Here is a 14,729-nt window from a genome sequence, read left to right on the forward strand (position 1 = left end):
TCAGATGCATGGATTACACTGCAGAATGGTAGGCAAGGTCGAGATAAAAAATAAGAGATTCGTTAAGACCTCCGAGGGCCTAGATGAGAAGCCAAAGAGCAAAACGGATTGAACCTTATTACCTCTAGCCACAGAGAAATCCCTCCCGAGAGTTGGATGTAATTTGAAAAGGGCAGGGAAGGAATTCCTGCGCACTATTAGTGCTCTGTGGTTTAAGGGTGCATGTCTGTGAGATGTCAGGTCTAATTAGTTTTATTGACTGTGTAATCCAGAGATAGACAGATAAGCAGGGAGCAAAGACAGGCTGATAAGACAGCGCTACACACTTGAAGCCACGTTGAAAAGAAGAAAAACAAGTTAAAAAAAACAAGCATCAGAGAGCATAAAAGGAGACACGGCCTGGCGGCCGTGAAACTGAAAGTACGGCCGGCCGGCCGTGAATAATTAGAGGATGAGAAATGCGCTGGGAGGAGAAATGCAGAGCGCACGCTGAGAAGCTTGTGGGAGGGAGGCTGGGCTGCCTTTGATGTGGTAATGCGAGGCAGGCAGGCAGGCGGCTGGTGGCATTGTGCACGCGCTTTTTAGGGCTTGCGCTTGCGCAATGACCTAAAAAGCGCACATGCACTGCATGGAATCGCCAGTGGTTAAACTCTGGATAAGCCACTATAGAGCTTCGCCAGCTATGCGCAAGCGCATCAGCAGGCAAGCCCTAATAAACCCAGATGTTTGAGTTGTAAGCATTCAACATTCACACCGATAGGTGCACACTGTGCAGAGAGAGAAATACAGAGAGAGAGGTCATCGAAAAGATGCTACCTGACTGGGGACTGGGAACAAGGTCTTCCTGAGCAACCAAGGAAGAACTCTCATAACACTTTGCTTCTCCCTAATCAACCAGACTAAGAACCTGCAAATGACAGGGAATAGGGAAAAGGTAAAAAAAAAGGCATTTTGACCAAGATCATGTCAAGGCAAATATTTCCCAAACCTATAATGTAAATAAAACAGATGAAGAATTTCAGTTACAGAAATGAGTCCTGGTCCACAACTTAATCCACCACCAGAATATTGAACCTGGTGAAAATCTCCTGGACTATCATAGTAGATAGACAAAGATTCTGAGACAAGGAGTTCTCCACCCCTGTTGTATTGACTGCACAGAGGGAGAGGAGATGAGATTCCATACATAGAAGTGTATGAACGGCCACCCACACCAAATTCCCCCAAAAAGTACCAACCTACTGGTTTACATAAGCCTTTCTGGTGCTTTGCCTGTAAGAGGGAGACGTTAGCCTTCCTGGCTTAACGCCTCACTCCGTCACTTCCGAAACGCAGGGCTGCACCATACTTACAGGAATGTGGTGCAGCCCTGCGTTTCCCCCTGCGCTGGCGCTACACTTTACAGCCTAGCGCCAACGCAAGCACCAATGCACCATTGTGAAAGGTTGTCTGCATGCAGGGAAAAATTGTTTATGTGCAGGAAGGACCCCCTTCCTGCACATAAACAATCTTTAAATGCCACTTTGTAACTTCTATGTGTGCTGCATAAGGCTGCACACACAGAAGTTGCAAAACGGCATGTTCAAAAAATGATTGTTTATGTGCAGGAAGGGGGACCTCCCTGTCCATAAACAAACATTGGTCTTTTGCTGTTTTCATGTGTGCTGCACAATGTAGCACATATTAAACAGCAAAAACGAGGAAATATTAAACATTTCTCCTCATTGCACCATGGTAAGTTATTAGTAAGACCAGGTTTTCCCTGGTCTTAATGTCTTAATTCTGGTGCTGCCTCCTATTTACGCCTCCCTTGTAAATAGGAGGCAGCGTCAGAATCAATGGGTGTTGCAGAGGAACATCCACAGCAACACCCATTGCCCTCCCCTTTCATGCTAAGCATAGTGTGAAAGAGTGCCTTATTTACAAGGCAGCGGTAAGCCTTGTTAACGCCGCCTTGTAAATAAGGCGAGGCTCCACTGAAAGTGACGTTGTGATGGCGATAGTGGATTGTAAATATGCCCCACGATGTGAGATGTATACTGCTTGACCCTGAGGCAGTGACACCAATCCTATTGCCATGCAAGTTAGCTATAATGAATTACATATTCTGAGAAGGAATTATCTTTGGCTTGAGTATGATCAGAGAGCACAGGAATCTCATGATCTGACAAACGTCTTGGATGTCCGCTAGGATTTTGTCCTTAGATGGAGAATGGATGACCACTGTACAGATGGAGACAAACCCACTTTCATGAAGGACACACATCAATTGTGCCAACACCGTTGAGAACACCCTCTACTTCAACTCAAAGGCAAGGAAGTAAAATGATAGGATAGAAAATATCCGTAACCTCCGATGAGGAGACCAGATTGGATTGTGAATATAAGTGTCTTCGTCGTCCAAGGTCACCATAATGTCCCCTGGAAGACCCAGAGGCATAACAAATTGGAGTGTCCATCTTGAGATGAACTGTGTTCACATAAAGATTCACATCTTTCAGTTAGATCAGGTAAAATCCTCCAGTTCCAGAAAAACAGGGAAATATGCTCTCCTTTCCCATTCTTTGGGTGGTACTATTGAAATTGCTAGTTTGTCCAGAAGGGAATGAATCCCTGACACGAGGGCTTCATGTTTTACTTTGAGGTAGGTCAAGCAGTTAGTACTTTGAGGTTGGCCAGGGAGCTGAATTTGGTGAAAGCGATGCAGATTTGATCAGATGCACTTGATGTTAAAAGTCTAATACCCTTACATTTGTGATCAGGTTTCTCCAATGGGATGGATTTTTGCAATCCTTCCCTTGGTCCCTCTAGATAGTTAGGAACAATAAAAGTGGTTTGAATCAGAACCAGTCAAAGACTTGGAGACTGGAACACCACCTGAAAGAAGAAGCACCACCTCAAGTCTGCCCTGAAATGTGTGTTGTTTTCGTCTGAAGGGAGTTTTCCTGGAGACAGACTTGGAAGTCGCTGGAAACCTGTAACCTTCTGTGAAAAGTAGGGGAGTGCTTCTTGAAAGATTTAAGAAACAATTAGTCTAGCTGAGGAGGACCAAAGAGATTGTATCCAAAGAAGGGAAGTCGAAGAACACCTGCGTTTTAGAGACCGCCAATCCTCCAGTCACAAGTACAACTATATCTGCAATCTCCCACAACTACACTAGAAGTATTATCCATTGCATGCAGTCATTCAGTCAGAAAATGTTATTTAAAAAAAAGTGCGGTAGTATTGGCCCCGAATGGGAAAATTACCAGACCTGTACCAATGTTTATACCCAGGTCTAGTTGTCAATGAGAAGTATCAACAATTCTAGTGAAATTTGTACACATGCAGAGGTGAACTCGCAGTTCCGGGCACCCTACTACCAAAGGTAGCCCCTGTACATTAGAAATGCTAATGTAAATCATATAAGCATTTAATGGAACCACACTCAGCACCCCAAGTTGATTTATTCTGACGAACAACACTTCCAGCAAAGCATCGGCCAACACGTGTTTCGTTTCTTTTGACTTTTTCAAGGCTGAAAATACAGATATAGTACATATTGTTGGTGCTTATCACCGATTGTAGCCACAACCAAAGTACAAGTCACTGTAGTTCAATGTTTTAAATAAACAAGGAGGTTTTCCTCGATGTTCTAGTATTTTAATAAAAGTCAAATTACAAAGACGGTAGAGAAAATACAAGAAAAATGGGAGATAGAAAATAAATATTTATAGTGACCAAAACTTTATCCACAAAGCCATTGTTTCAGTGGAACCGTAAGCCTTCTCCAAAGTGCTTTCCTTATCTTATTTGTCACTTATATGTGACATCAAATGCAATAATTGACACCCAAGTGTGAGAGTTATACTGATATCTATATACAACCCACCAGATAGGTGTTACTGATCCTGATGTTTTATGGACCTTTACCAAAATCGCGGCACAAGGTTCATCCCAAATAATTCATAAAGGTCAAAATGCCCAATTGTCATTTTCGGAGCTGTTAAGCCCTCCAACGTATCTGCAATAATGATGAGAACAATATCCAATAATTGTGTATGTGCAGTAAGGTCCCTCTTCATTCACATTTACAATCATCAACTCGACTTAGAAACCATTGCACAATGGTGCACGTGTGCCGGTATGAGCCTGTCTTACCCACAACACATGTCAATTTCACCCTTGTGGCCTAATGGATATCCCTGCTACGATCTGAGTGACGTAGCATGCTACAACCTGTCCCACTGCTTCATGATTGATGAATTTGCTCTCAAACCTCAATAGACGTGACGTTTGTAGGTCAAATCTGTTTTTCCATTATGCTCAGGTGTATCACGACCTTTGACATGTTGGTGACCCACATTGTGTATCTCACTGATATTCACAGCCAGTTGATCATGTGAAGTGTACCAATATCAAAGCATGTAGGGGTGGCAAAGTATATCATGGCAGGCATGTATTTTTGCCATATGTCAATTTCCATGAGGGGTGCATATATGCTGTGCTCAACCTAATTAGTGTCCTGTGCATTCATCCTCTGATGTGATACAAAGTTGGTCATGTACTTACCACATTGCCTGCTGACGATTAGTCCAAGGTGATCCATTATGTCCCCCTCACTGCCCACGCAGTCCTGCCAACGGTGCTTCCACTGCTGGACAGTCCTGTCCACACCAAACATATTGAGCATTTTCTCCCGGATGGGCTCCCATCTCACTTTCTGAAATTTCACATTGTATCCCTGTAGGATATGTCTCCCAACCTCTACCATCTTGGGCAGGTAAAATTGTACAAGCCAAAGGAAGGGCTCCAAGGCCTCCTCCGACATCCTGCCCTCCCTACCCTGACCCAACATCCCCAAATACAATGTTGACCCCGGGCAAACAAAAGAATACCCACAAATAACTTCTAATAACTATGGAAAATTACAAAGATATCCCTGAGACATACACCTGACAAAACAGTCAGACAGTCGCAGAAAACACATATGGACAGGGACTCAGAACTCAACAAGGACAGTATGGATGGTACACTACAATTATAACACTCTCCAAAACACCAGCAGACACTTTCCAACATCTCCATAACTCACAAAAGACACTAACAGTGTGGTTAAACAAGAAAGTGAAAGTGTGGTTTGTGGTTTGTGACAAAATTACACACGCCTAGGGGTAAGTGGCAAGATTTCATGTGTATACATCTATTTTACGTGTATTATCTGTGCCGGTTATGAAACATATTACAGCAAACATGAATTTGCGTTGATTTTTTTAACGCTTATTGATACTTGATTAGTATATGTACCAACATCATCTAATTTGTCTGGCCTAACAACACAACATATATGTTTGATGTGATCTGTGGATTGTACAGTTGTGATGCACTGTGGTAGGAGGTAAATTCTTTCTTTCAGGTTCTCTCTACATCTGTTCCTATCTCTTAGTTTCCAACACATTCTGTTACATCATTTTCTCTCAGCATTCCAGACACTAGCTCAGGCATACTGAAAACAAGCAACCACAGTTTACCACCTTAACTCTTACCAATGTAGTACAAGAATGTCCTTTTGGCATCAGGAAATTATTGAATTTAGTAGAAAGACCAGCACAGAAATAATCTGCTGAACATGTAAAATGAGGCTTCATTGCTTCTCATTTGTTTGATACCAAAATTCAACAGACCTAATAAGGATCTGACCTTGTACTGTCCGTAATCATTAGTAAATACGTACAAGATTCTCACATGCATTTGACCAGCACACATGTGTTGGTTATAAGGTACAGTAAACCAGCCAATGCGTCTGGTTTCATCCTGGGCAGTTCAATGCAGTATAAGGTCAGAAGACTTAGGATCTTATTACGACTTGGGTGGTCCTCCTGCGGCACCAGCACCGCTCCATCTGCAGGAGGAGCACCAAGGCTGTGGTGCATCTGCCCGCGGGATTCCGAGTTGAATCCAGGTCAGGCAGGCAGTGCTGTGCTGTGGGGGTCTCTCGGTGGAGCTGTGTAAGGCTCATAGGAGAGCCTTAATAGCAGACTGGCACTGAGGGAGCAAATGCAGCACGTTCTTGCATTGTGTGGCATGCACCATGTCATGCATCCAACACCATGCAGGAAAGGGGGTGCAATTCATGGGGTGCCTCCCTGCATGCACCCTCAGGCCCAGGAGTGGCAGAGGCCTTGTTAGGGCCCCCTTAGTTGTCTCACTGTCTCACTGCCACCGTTTCCATGGTGGGCTCATCGCCATGAAATGGGGGGTGGACAGGCAACTCATATTATGCTCGGCCGTGCCACATTGGCAAAGCCAGCATATTATTGTTCCTGATTGCTACGCCAGCGCAGCGGGATCCTGGATCTCGGCAGATCTCGGCGGTCCTGTGGCGGTCTCACCGCCACTGAGATTCCGCCAGTCCCGTGGACCGTCGTGCTTGTAATAAGGCCCTTATTCTTAGCTTTATTCGGGTTAACCCAGTATGTCATTTTCCATGGCTACATCAGATGCTCAGCACATAAGGCATTCTATGCTTCATAATGATCGTTTTTGAGTGCTGACTTGGATGGGAGTCAGTGATTACTTTCTTTCATTTGTGGCGTTCTTTTATATTTCTCTCTGACCTACGCTCCAATTTGACAGTACGTTATCACAACTCTTTTCCTTTTCAGCAAAGGATCTTGAATTACAAGATGGATTGTTTTGTGCATCATAATCGCTTCTCTTTAGAGGAGCAACGGATACCTGGTGTGGTCAGAGCTCACTCTACCAGAAGCATGACAGCTACTACAGGTCTCCCAGCTGGAGTACCTCTGAAATACATCTGAAGAGTGGCAACGTGGAGCATAGGTAATAAACAATGAGTGAGTAAGGGTTTTCTTTTGGGTTGTACTCCTAGTCCCCTGGAGCTATATAATTTCAAAAAACAAAAGAAGGAGTATCCCCAATTTTTTGGAAGTGGAAGGAAAAAGTTTGTACGCTAAGATTTTTTTTTTTTTTTTTAGTAAACCCCTCACTCACCACACAACAAAAACCAGCTCCGCTGCAGTTGCAGGCGTCGAAGCACACCTTAGTGGCACTCGGTCACTGTGTGGACCCCGATGATGAAGCATGTCACAACCAGGGTGGTGAGTGAGGGGTTTACTAAAAAGAAAGAATTTTTTCTTAGCATACAAACTTTTTCCTTCCACTTCCAAAAAATTGGGGATACTCCTTCTTTTGTTTTTTGAAACCTGGAGCATAGCACAGTTCTTCGTCTCAAACCAGTACCTAGATGTACAATCTAGAGCGTAGTTGACAGTAGGAAAGGCAGTGCTTCAAAACCTGTGTTTTTTTTACAGAAAGTTCAAATCCTATCTAACACTGCTATTTCTCTAGTACTGCTAAGTAAACCTTAATTGAAACATGTGTATCTTTGTAAGATCCAATTCAGGGGAGGGCAAAACTCCTTACCTCCTCTACAGAATTGGTATGTTTCATAGACTTATTATTGACTTGATCTCTTTGTATCACATGGAGACAGAGGAAATGAGATTCAACAATAAGGCTCCAAGAAACAGCCACGAACTGTACTGATCTGGGACAAGGGAAGGAAGTGGCAAGAAGCAAAGACAACAAAGTGTAAGCTGAAACAACAGGTGCTGCCAGGCGCAGAGTATGGAGTGAGAGGAGGCTTTATAATGACGCTTTCCTTTGTGCCCCCAGAAGTCCCACCTACATACCCCACACCATACCATCCATGCCTGACCATTCCATGCCCCGAGGGATGGCTGAAACCCCTTAGTGGGAAAGCTGTGGTGGCTTGCCTAGCACAGGGCGCTACCAGAATGTGGTGCTGGATATTGGCTGTGGGGTCCAAAGAATGATTTGAAATGGGCTCTTCTGTAACTTCAGCCAGCCCAGAGTATACATTAACAGTTGTGCTCCCAAGTGGCTGCTCATAACACTGGTATGGAACCCTGGGTCAATAGGGCACATTCTGCTATGGATTCATTGAGCCAGGCACCTTGCAGCAACATCAACCATCGCAGAACTGCAACACACAGAACCATTATAGCGGTATAACTAAGCAGGCTTACCATGCTGCTCACTGCTGTCGCTCTGTAGGTATAGGCGGCAGCGCTCCTTGTGCTCCTCCAGTGAACTCCTCTGCTTATAGCTGCGACAACAGAATTCACACTTGAAAGGCTTTTCCACTGTAAAACCAGACAGATCTGATTACACAGGAGTGTGGCAAAGGTTCATATTCTTAAGTGACCATAAGGAAAAGTTACTTACATTCGGTTACAATATTTCTAGTCTATATCTTTGTGAGAATCTGTCACCTTATGGATATCCCCAGGCGCTAGACTGAATGAATAGCAAACCTTTCCTCAACAACAGTGCTCCATCGCTGCTAGGTGGTGCCTCAGCGGCAGCTTCGCTTGCCAAGGATGTGGGAATACGGGACTTGTAAGGCGCTGATCGGTGCTATGATGGCAGTTCCTGTATTTATGCACCTTATCGACACAGTTCCTAAGCTCTCTCTTACAAGCAGCCGGTCTCTAGAGCTGTAACTTCATTTGTGCCTTTGCTTGTCCAGAAAGTGGTAACACCAAGTAGTATAGGCCACAACCTGCACACTGGAGTCATCGCAATACATTTTGCTCCCAACCCAACCAAGGTCAACAGAAAGGAACTGAAATAGCTGTACTACTGCAGACAATAAAACAGCAAGAACAAGCACTGTATACCTCGAAATATTATTATGACTGCCACTAACTCAGAAGAGGTGGAGGGTGGGCAGGGAGGAATCTGCTGGAATATATACCGTCCACCAGAAATAAGGTTTTCTGATAGATTCTTCTTCCACTGAAGTCTTGTAACAATACCTAACTAAGTATACATCACACCAGGCCCGAATAGTCAGGCAATAATGTTTAGTAGAAAGGCATGTAAAGAAGACAACATGGCTGCCTGGAAAAAATCGGCCACTGGGCCACTGGGATGCCCCCAGTGAGAACAGTAGAATCTGTCATGGCCTTTGCAGATGGTGAACGAATAGAAGATGAAGCATTTTTCTTAGCCAACTCCTAGCAGATCTTAATGCAAAGAGTAACCCAAAGAGAGATGGTATGCTTAGCTTTACCTTGATTTGCTCTTGTTAAATCTAGAAAAAAATGATTATCCTCCTACACTGACCTTGTTCAGTCAAAATAGTGGGACACAGCTTGCCTAGGATACCGCCTATGAAGGTGCTCCGTGAAGGAAAGAGTGGAAATAAAGAAGACATATGGGCTGGCCAATATGGAAGACAGATACTATCTGACATTCAAGGAATGGACAAGTACAGAGAAATAATTTGTCAGTATGGAAGATAGTAAACAGCAGCCAGACCAACAGAACTTGAATCTCACCAACCGTGTGCCCCAAAGTTATCACCACAATCACTGTCTTCAGAATTAGAAGAGGAACAGAGTTTTGTGAATCAGGTTGAAGTGTGAAGTCACAAGAATAGCAAGTGTTAGGTTTAATTCACCCAACAACAAAGGGCAGAAATCCGCATGAAAGCCATAAGTACTGAATTACCCCACCCATGTCAGATCCTGGAGCGCTTTGCAATATAGATAAATAGATAGATATAGATAGATAAATATAGAGAGAGAAAGATAGATAGATACATTCACTGTAAAAAAAAACAAAGATTAAAGGGATGTTATTATGTTTACTGAAAAAAACAAAGGTTAAAGGGATGTTAATGTTAGGTGAAAATGTCAATTAAACCGTAACATTTTAAACGGGCAAAATCACTGAAATTCGCCAGTTACAATTATCCCAAGTGCCCTAAAGTAACTATAGCTCACGCTGCCGGCATGCACAGTGTTGTTATCAATGGTGCTATTTAATATGTTGTTGTGATGTTATCAGTGATGTCACAAACATGTCATGAGTGATGTAATATGTAAGGTAATTAACTCTGTACCTCCTCTTTCCTCCACTGTCCCACCATGCCCCAGAAGCAAGAGTTAGGTCAGTAAATTTTTCCGGCTCCTGGCAACAGGGTCCTTGTAGGCAACCCATGAAGGCAAAAGAAAAATCTCAATTCATTGGGCCATCTTTTCAGCTGCTGGCAATTTAGATAGAAGAGAAAAGTTAGACTTCTTTAACCCCTCCCATGCTCGTGACGGAACCGTTCCGTCACGAGCCTCGGGTGGGCTGTGCTGGTGACGGAACGGTTCCATCACGGCCCTCTCGCCGCGCCTGCGCGGCGCGAATTCCACGCCTGCGCTAACGTTCTCTAGCGCGGGCGGGGCCGTGACGGAACCGTTCCGTCACAAGCACAGCTCACCCGCGTGCCGTGACGGAGCGGTTCCGTCACGAGCACGGGACCGGCGCGCGGCCCCCCCACCCCCTTAGCACTGCAGCGGAATAGCCGCTGCAGTGAAGGGGTTAAAAGATAACCATCCCTTACTGTAATGACTTGTGACCTGATGTAATTCTGAAGATGGGAGATCAGTTATGAAATCAGTAAATAATGTATGCTATAGTTCTGGAGCTATAGGTAAACGTTGCAGATATTCAAAAAGTTTGGATTGTAAAGACTAGTTATGAGCACGGCAGGACAAGACTTAACATAGTCTTGGAATCAAATGAAAGAAGGCCACAAAAAGAAAAGAAAACAAGCTCCAACATTGTTTTTTTTACTTCACTCTTATCTTAAATAGCTGAATCGTGACACATATATAGCACATCAAGCTAAAAATCCTTTCTAATGGTGAAAATTGCTTGTTCGCAGAAGTACAAATCATTATGACTTGTAAGAGGATTCTTAAGATGAAGTCCTTTAAGCTTCTTTGGATCAAAGCATTCTTGAGCCTCTTTAACAATCTCCAAAAAAGACTGATCAACACAAGCCACACAAGGTGAAGCTATAGTTCGTTGATCATAAATGAGTGATAATTCAGAATAAGGATGAGACAGAGCATTCACTAACACTTTCTTTAACCAAGAATATAAGTTACCGTAAGACAACATTGTCGCAAGAAAAATACCCCTCTAGCTTGGTGACTATTCTTACAATGCAATTTCTGTAGACATTGTGAATTCCTATGTTCAGTCCAGACTTCAAAAGGTAACTTGTTACCCACCAACACATTTTTCATGTTCACTTTCTGGCACAACATGAGAAAGACAGAAAACTGGAAACTCTTGTCCATCATCTTCTTGTAATTGCAACAGAGCGTGTCCCATTACCCTTTCAGAAACATCAGTCCCCGCTATAGATTTCTTTTTGGTGTCATTATGGTGTAGGGTAGGAACTTCAGCAAACCCTGTCTTAAGCATATTACAATTATCTTCATCTTTAGAATGCCAACAAAGACCTCCTATCATATTTTTCTTATCTATAGCACAAGTAATTTCACTAGGGAGATGCTCAAAATTCTTAATAAATAAACAGTAAAAATCTGCAACTCCAAGAAAGCTTTGGGTTTCCTTAACCTTAGTAAAAGGCCATTCAAGCATAGCTAGCACCTTCTTAGGACCCATAGGCAAACCAAAACTATTCAACCTAATAAAACCAATTCGTGTGTTTCAGGTATATAAATCAGCTGGTGATGTTAAATCACGGATAACACTCTTGCCACGTGCTTTCAATGTTCAATTACTACTTTAGAAAAAATAGAATGCTGTCCACACATCTCAACATAATGATTCAAGATACCAGAAAAAAATTGAATCGATGAAGAGTTGAAAAATAGCAAGAGCATTGTACAGCCCACATTTCATACCTTGCTACTCAAAATGCCCAAAGATGCTGCGAAAAACGTGTAATGTCTGCACTAAAACCCAACTAATCACACATGTAGTTCCATTGCAGATATCTGTGAAGGATCAATGGCCGAAAGCAATGTTGCAATACAGGGACCACTTAACCTAATCATACCTTTACCTGCTGGAAGGGTCCCATAAATCCCCTTGAAGAGGATATGTGCAAGCAGGGGGTCCGCTTAGCCTGGACCTGAGTTAGATTAAGAAAGATTTCGGTTCCAGGCAAATGCCAAGAAACAGATAAAGGTAATGAAACAAGAGTGCCAGACAGAAGATCTTCCTTGGATCCAATCCTGCTTCCGTTTGTGATGTCAGACGCACTTCGTGTTTGGGAGGAACATTTAAACAAGCACTGGAAATGCCATAGGTCTTGCATTTGTATAAGTTAGAGTGTTTGGCTTTGCTAATGGTATTGTATTTTAGCCATGTGTTATATAGTGTATGTAAGCGATGTGTTTTGAAAATATGTAGTTTAGATTGTAATTGTTAGCTGTGTAGCAGAATGAAGCATAGAGTTAGGAGGAGAAGAGCAGTGTTTAAGATTTGAGAAGGAGAGTGAGGAGGAGAAGAACAGCTTGAGGGGCAATGAAGGAAAGTGAGGAGGAGAGTAGCATGAGGCAGAAGAAAGGAGCAGAAGAAAGGAGAGTGAGGAGAGCAGTATGAAGGAGAAGGAAAAGAGTGAGGAGGAGATCAGTGTGAGCTAGAAGGAAGGAGAGTGAGGAGAGCAGTATGAGGCATAAGGAAGGAGAGAGGAGGAGAAGAGTAGCATGAGGGAAAATGAAGGAAAGTGAGGAGGAGAGTAGCATGAGGCAGAAGGAAGGAGAGTGAGGAGAGCAGTATGAGGGAGAAGGAAAAGAGTGAGGAGGAGATCAGTGTGAGCTAGAAGGAAGGAGAGTGAGGAGAGCAGTATGTGGCATAAGGAAGGAGAGAGGAGGAGAAGAGTAGCATGAGGGACAATGAAGGAAAGTGAGGAGGAGATGAGTAGTGTGAGGCAGAAGAAAGGAGCAGAAGAAAGGAGAGTGAGGAGAGCAGTATAAGGGAGAAGGAAAAGAGTGAGGAGGAGATCAGTGTGATCTAGAAGGAAGGAGAGTGAGGAGAGCAGTATGAGGCATAAGGAAGGAGAGAGGAGGAGAAGAGTAGCATGAGGGACATGAAAGGAGAGTGAGGAGTAGTGTGCGGCAGAAGGAAGGAGAGTGAAGAGAGCAGCATTAGGCATATGGAAGTAGAGAGGTGTAGAAGAGCATTGTGAGGGAGATGGTAGGAGAGTGAGAAGGAAAAGATCAGTGTGAGGCAGAAGGATGGAGAGTGGGGAGGAGAAGAGGTGTGTGAGGCAGAAGGATGGTGTGTGGAGGAGAGCAGTATGAGGCATATGGATGGAGAGTAAGGAGGATAAGAGCACAATGAGTGTGAGAAGATCCGCATAAGGCACATGTTTATGCCCCGCTCGCAGTCCCTCGTGGTGCTCTGCAATGCACTTTGAGAAATCTCTGTTGTGCGCCCACTTTTCATTTGATTCACACTTCGAAACTGTACTGGAGGAAGAATCTGAGACAAATTTGGTACCTCTACCTATTACTTCCAGGTACTGAAAGACTTGGTTGGTGGTGCAATCATTTCAGTGCAGACGGTCCAGATACACATAAACCCTGGCTTGCAACAAATCAGAAATGATTCCTTAGCACCATAGGGCACACCAGTGGTAAGAAATTGCTGTAGAAATCCAAATGCATCTAAAAACTTCCTGATAAACTCCATAACCACAAAATACCCGGCATTGCTACTGGCTTAATATGTAATACCTGAATGTGCATGTACACTTAATTCTGGGGCCTTCTTAGTCATTGGGGGGCTCAATTTTGCCAAGAAACATGAGGTACAGAAAAATCCTCCATTTGCTCTTTCGCCGAGCTTCCCTTCATTTACAAGTCAAAACCGAGAGCCCTGGTGCTCCGGGAAAGGGGCAAATCCTCACTATGAAAAAGTCTCTAAAAGTAGGCGGTTGCAGAGAAGTGCTGCACAGCAACGCGAAAATACATTTAAAGGGTTTTTTTTAATGGATTGTGGAGCCTGGAAGCCGATGGCACCTGATTTTATTTGAAAGGTTTTATATAGCGCTGGCTAGACCCGGGGGTATCAGAGCACTTTAAATGTGCGAAAAACAAGATTACAGGAGTTGCTCAAAAAGCACAGTATGAAACAATAAATAAAAACAAACGTTCCATTGAGGTCTAATAAACAGTGACATAACAAGAGCAGATAAATGTACATACATTTTTACATAGGATGGGGGAGATAGAAAGGGGAGGAAAGAGGTGAGGGGAGGGAGTGAAGTAGAGGAGGATAGGGTCGTCAGAAGTCAGAGGTATGATTTAAGGACTCCAGTATTTGCAGGGGAGGTGCAGTTTAAGGTCTTTTTTGAAGGCAATGTAGGAGGGGTTGCAACGCAATTCCTTAGGGAGGGCATTCCAGACGATCGGTGCATTTCCAGAGAAGGAGCGAGATTGAGTGGTTTTCTTTTTGAATAAGGGAGGGATGAGGAGGAAAGTGTTTGTGCTCCTCATCGTTCTGGAGCTGCCCGCTTTTTAAAGTTTGTTTGTCAGGTACAGCAGGGCATTCTGGTGTAGGGCTTTATGTGTGATGCATGCTGTCTTTTAGGAGGATCTACCATCAACGGGCAGCCAATTGAGAGCCTTCAGGGCAGGGGAGATGTGATCAAAGCGTTTGTAGCCAGTGATGAGCCTGGCTGCTAGGTGGAGCACAGATCTGAGTGGGGCTTGGTGGACTTTGGGGGTAGGGGGCCGGGCTTGCTGCCGGACATGGCGGCCGCGTCTTAACGGAGGTCCCGTCCGGGACCCACATAATCCTGTCAGCATATGCGAAATCTGGGGCGACTTGGCCTGGAATTTTCCTCGGGGCTATTGCTGAGCCCCGGGAAACGCGTATTGCCG

The 14,729-nt window shown here is 43.9% G+C and overlaps 1 protein-coding gene across 1 annotated transcript in view; it reads right to left on the reverse strand.

The window, feature by feature from the left end:
- IKZF3 (IKAROS family zinc finger 3) overlaps positions 1 to 14,729 on the reverse strand; it is a 262,154-nt gene that overhangs the window by 126,772 nt on the left and 120,653 nt on the right. Inside the window, exon 5 of the mRNA XM_086924363.1 lies at positions 8,052 to 8,168. Coding sequence (XP_086780489.1) covers positions 8,052 to 8,168 — 117 coding nt within the window. The remainder of the gene's footprint in view (positions 1 to 8,051; positions 8,169 to 14,729) is intronic.

This window comes from Lissotriton vulgaris, chromosome 5 (assembly GCF_964263255.1).
Source record: "Lissotriton vulgaris chromosome 5, aLisVul1.2, whole genome shotgun sequence".
Taxonomy (NCBI): domain Eukaryota; kingdom Metazoa; phylum Chordata; class Amphibia; order Caudata; family Salamandridae; genus Lissotriton; species Lissotriton vulgaris.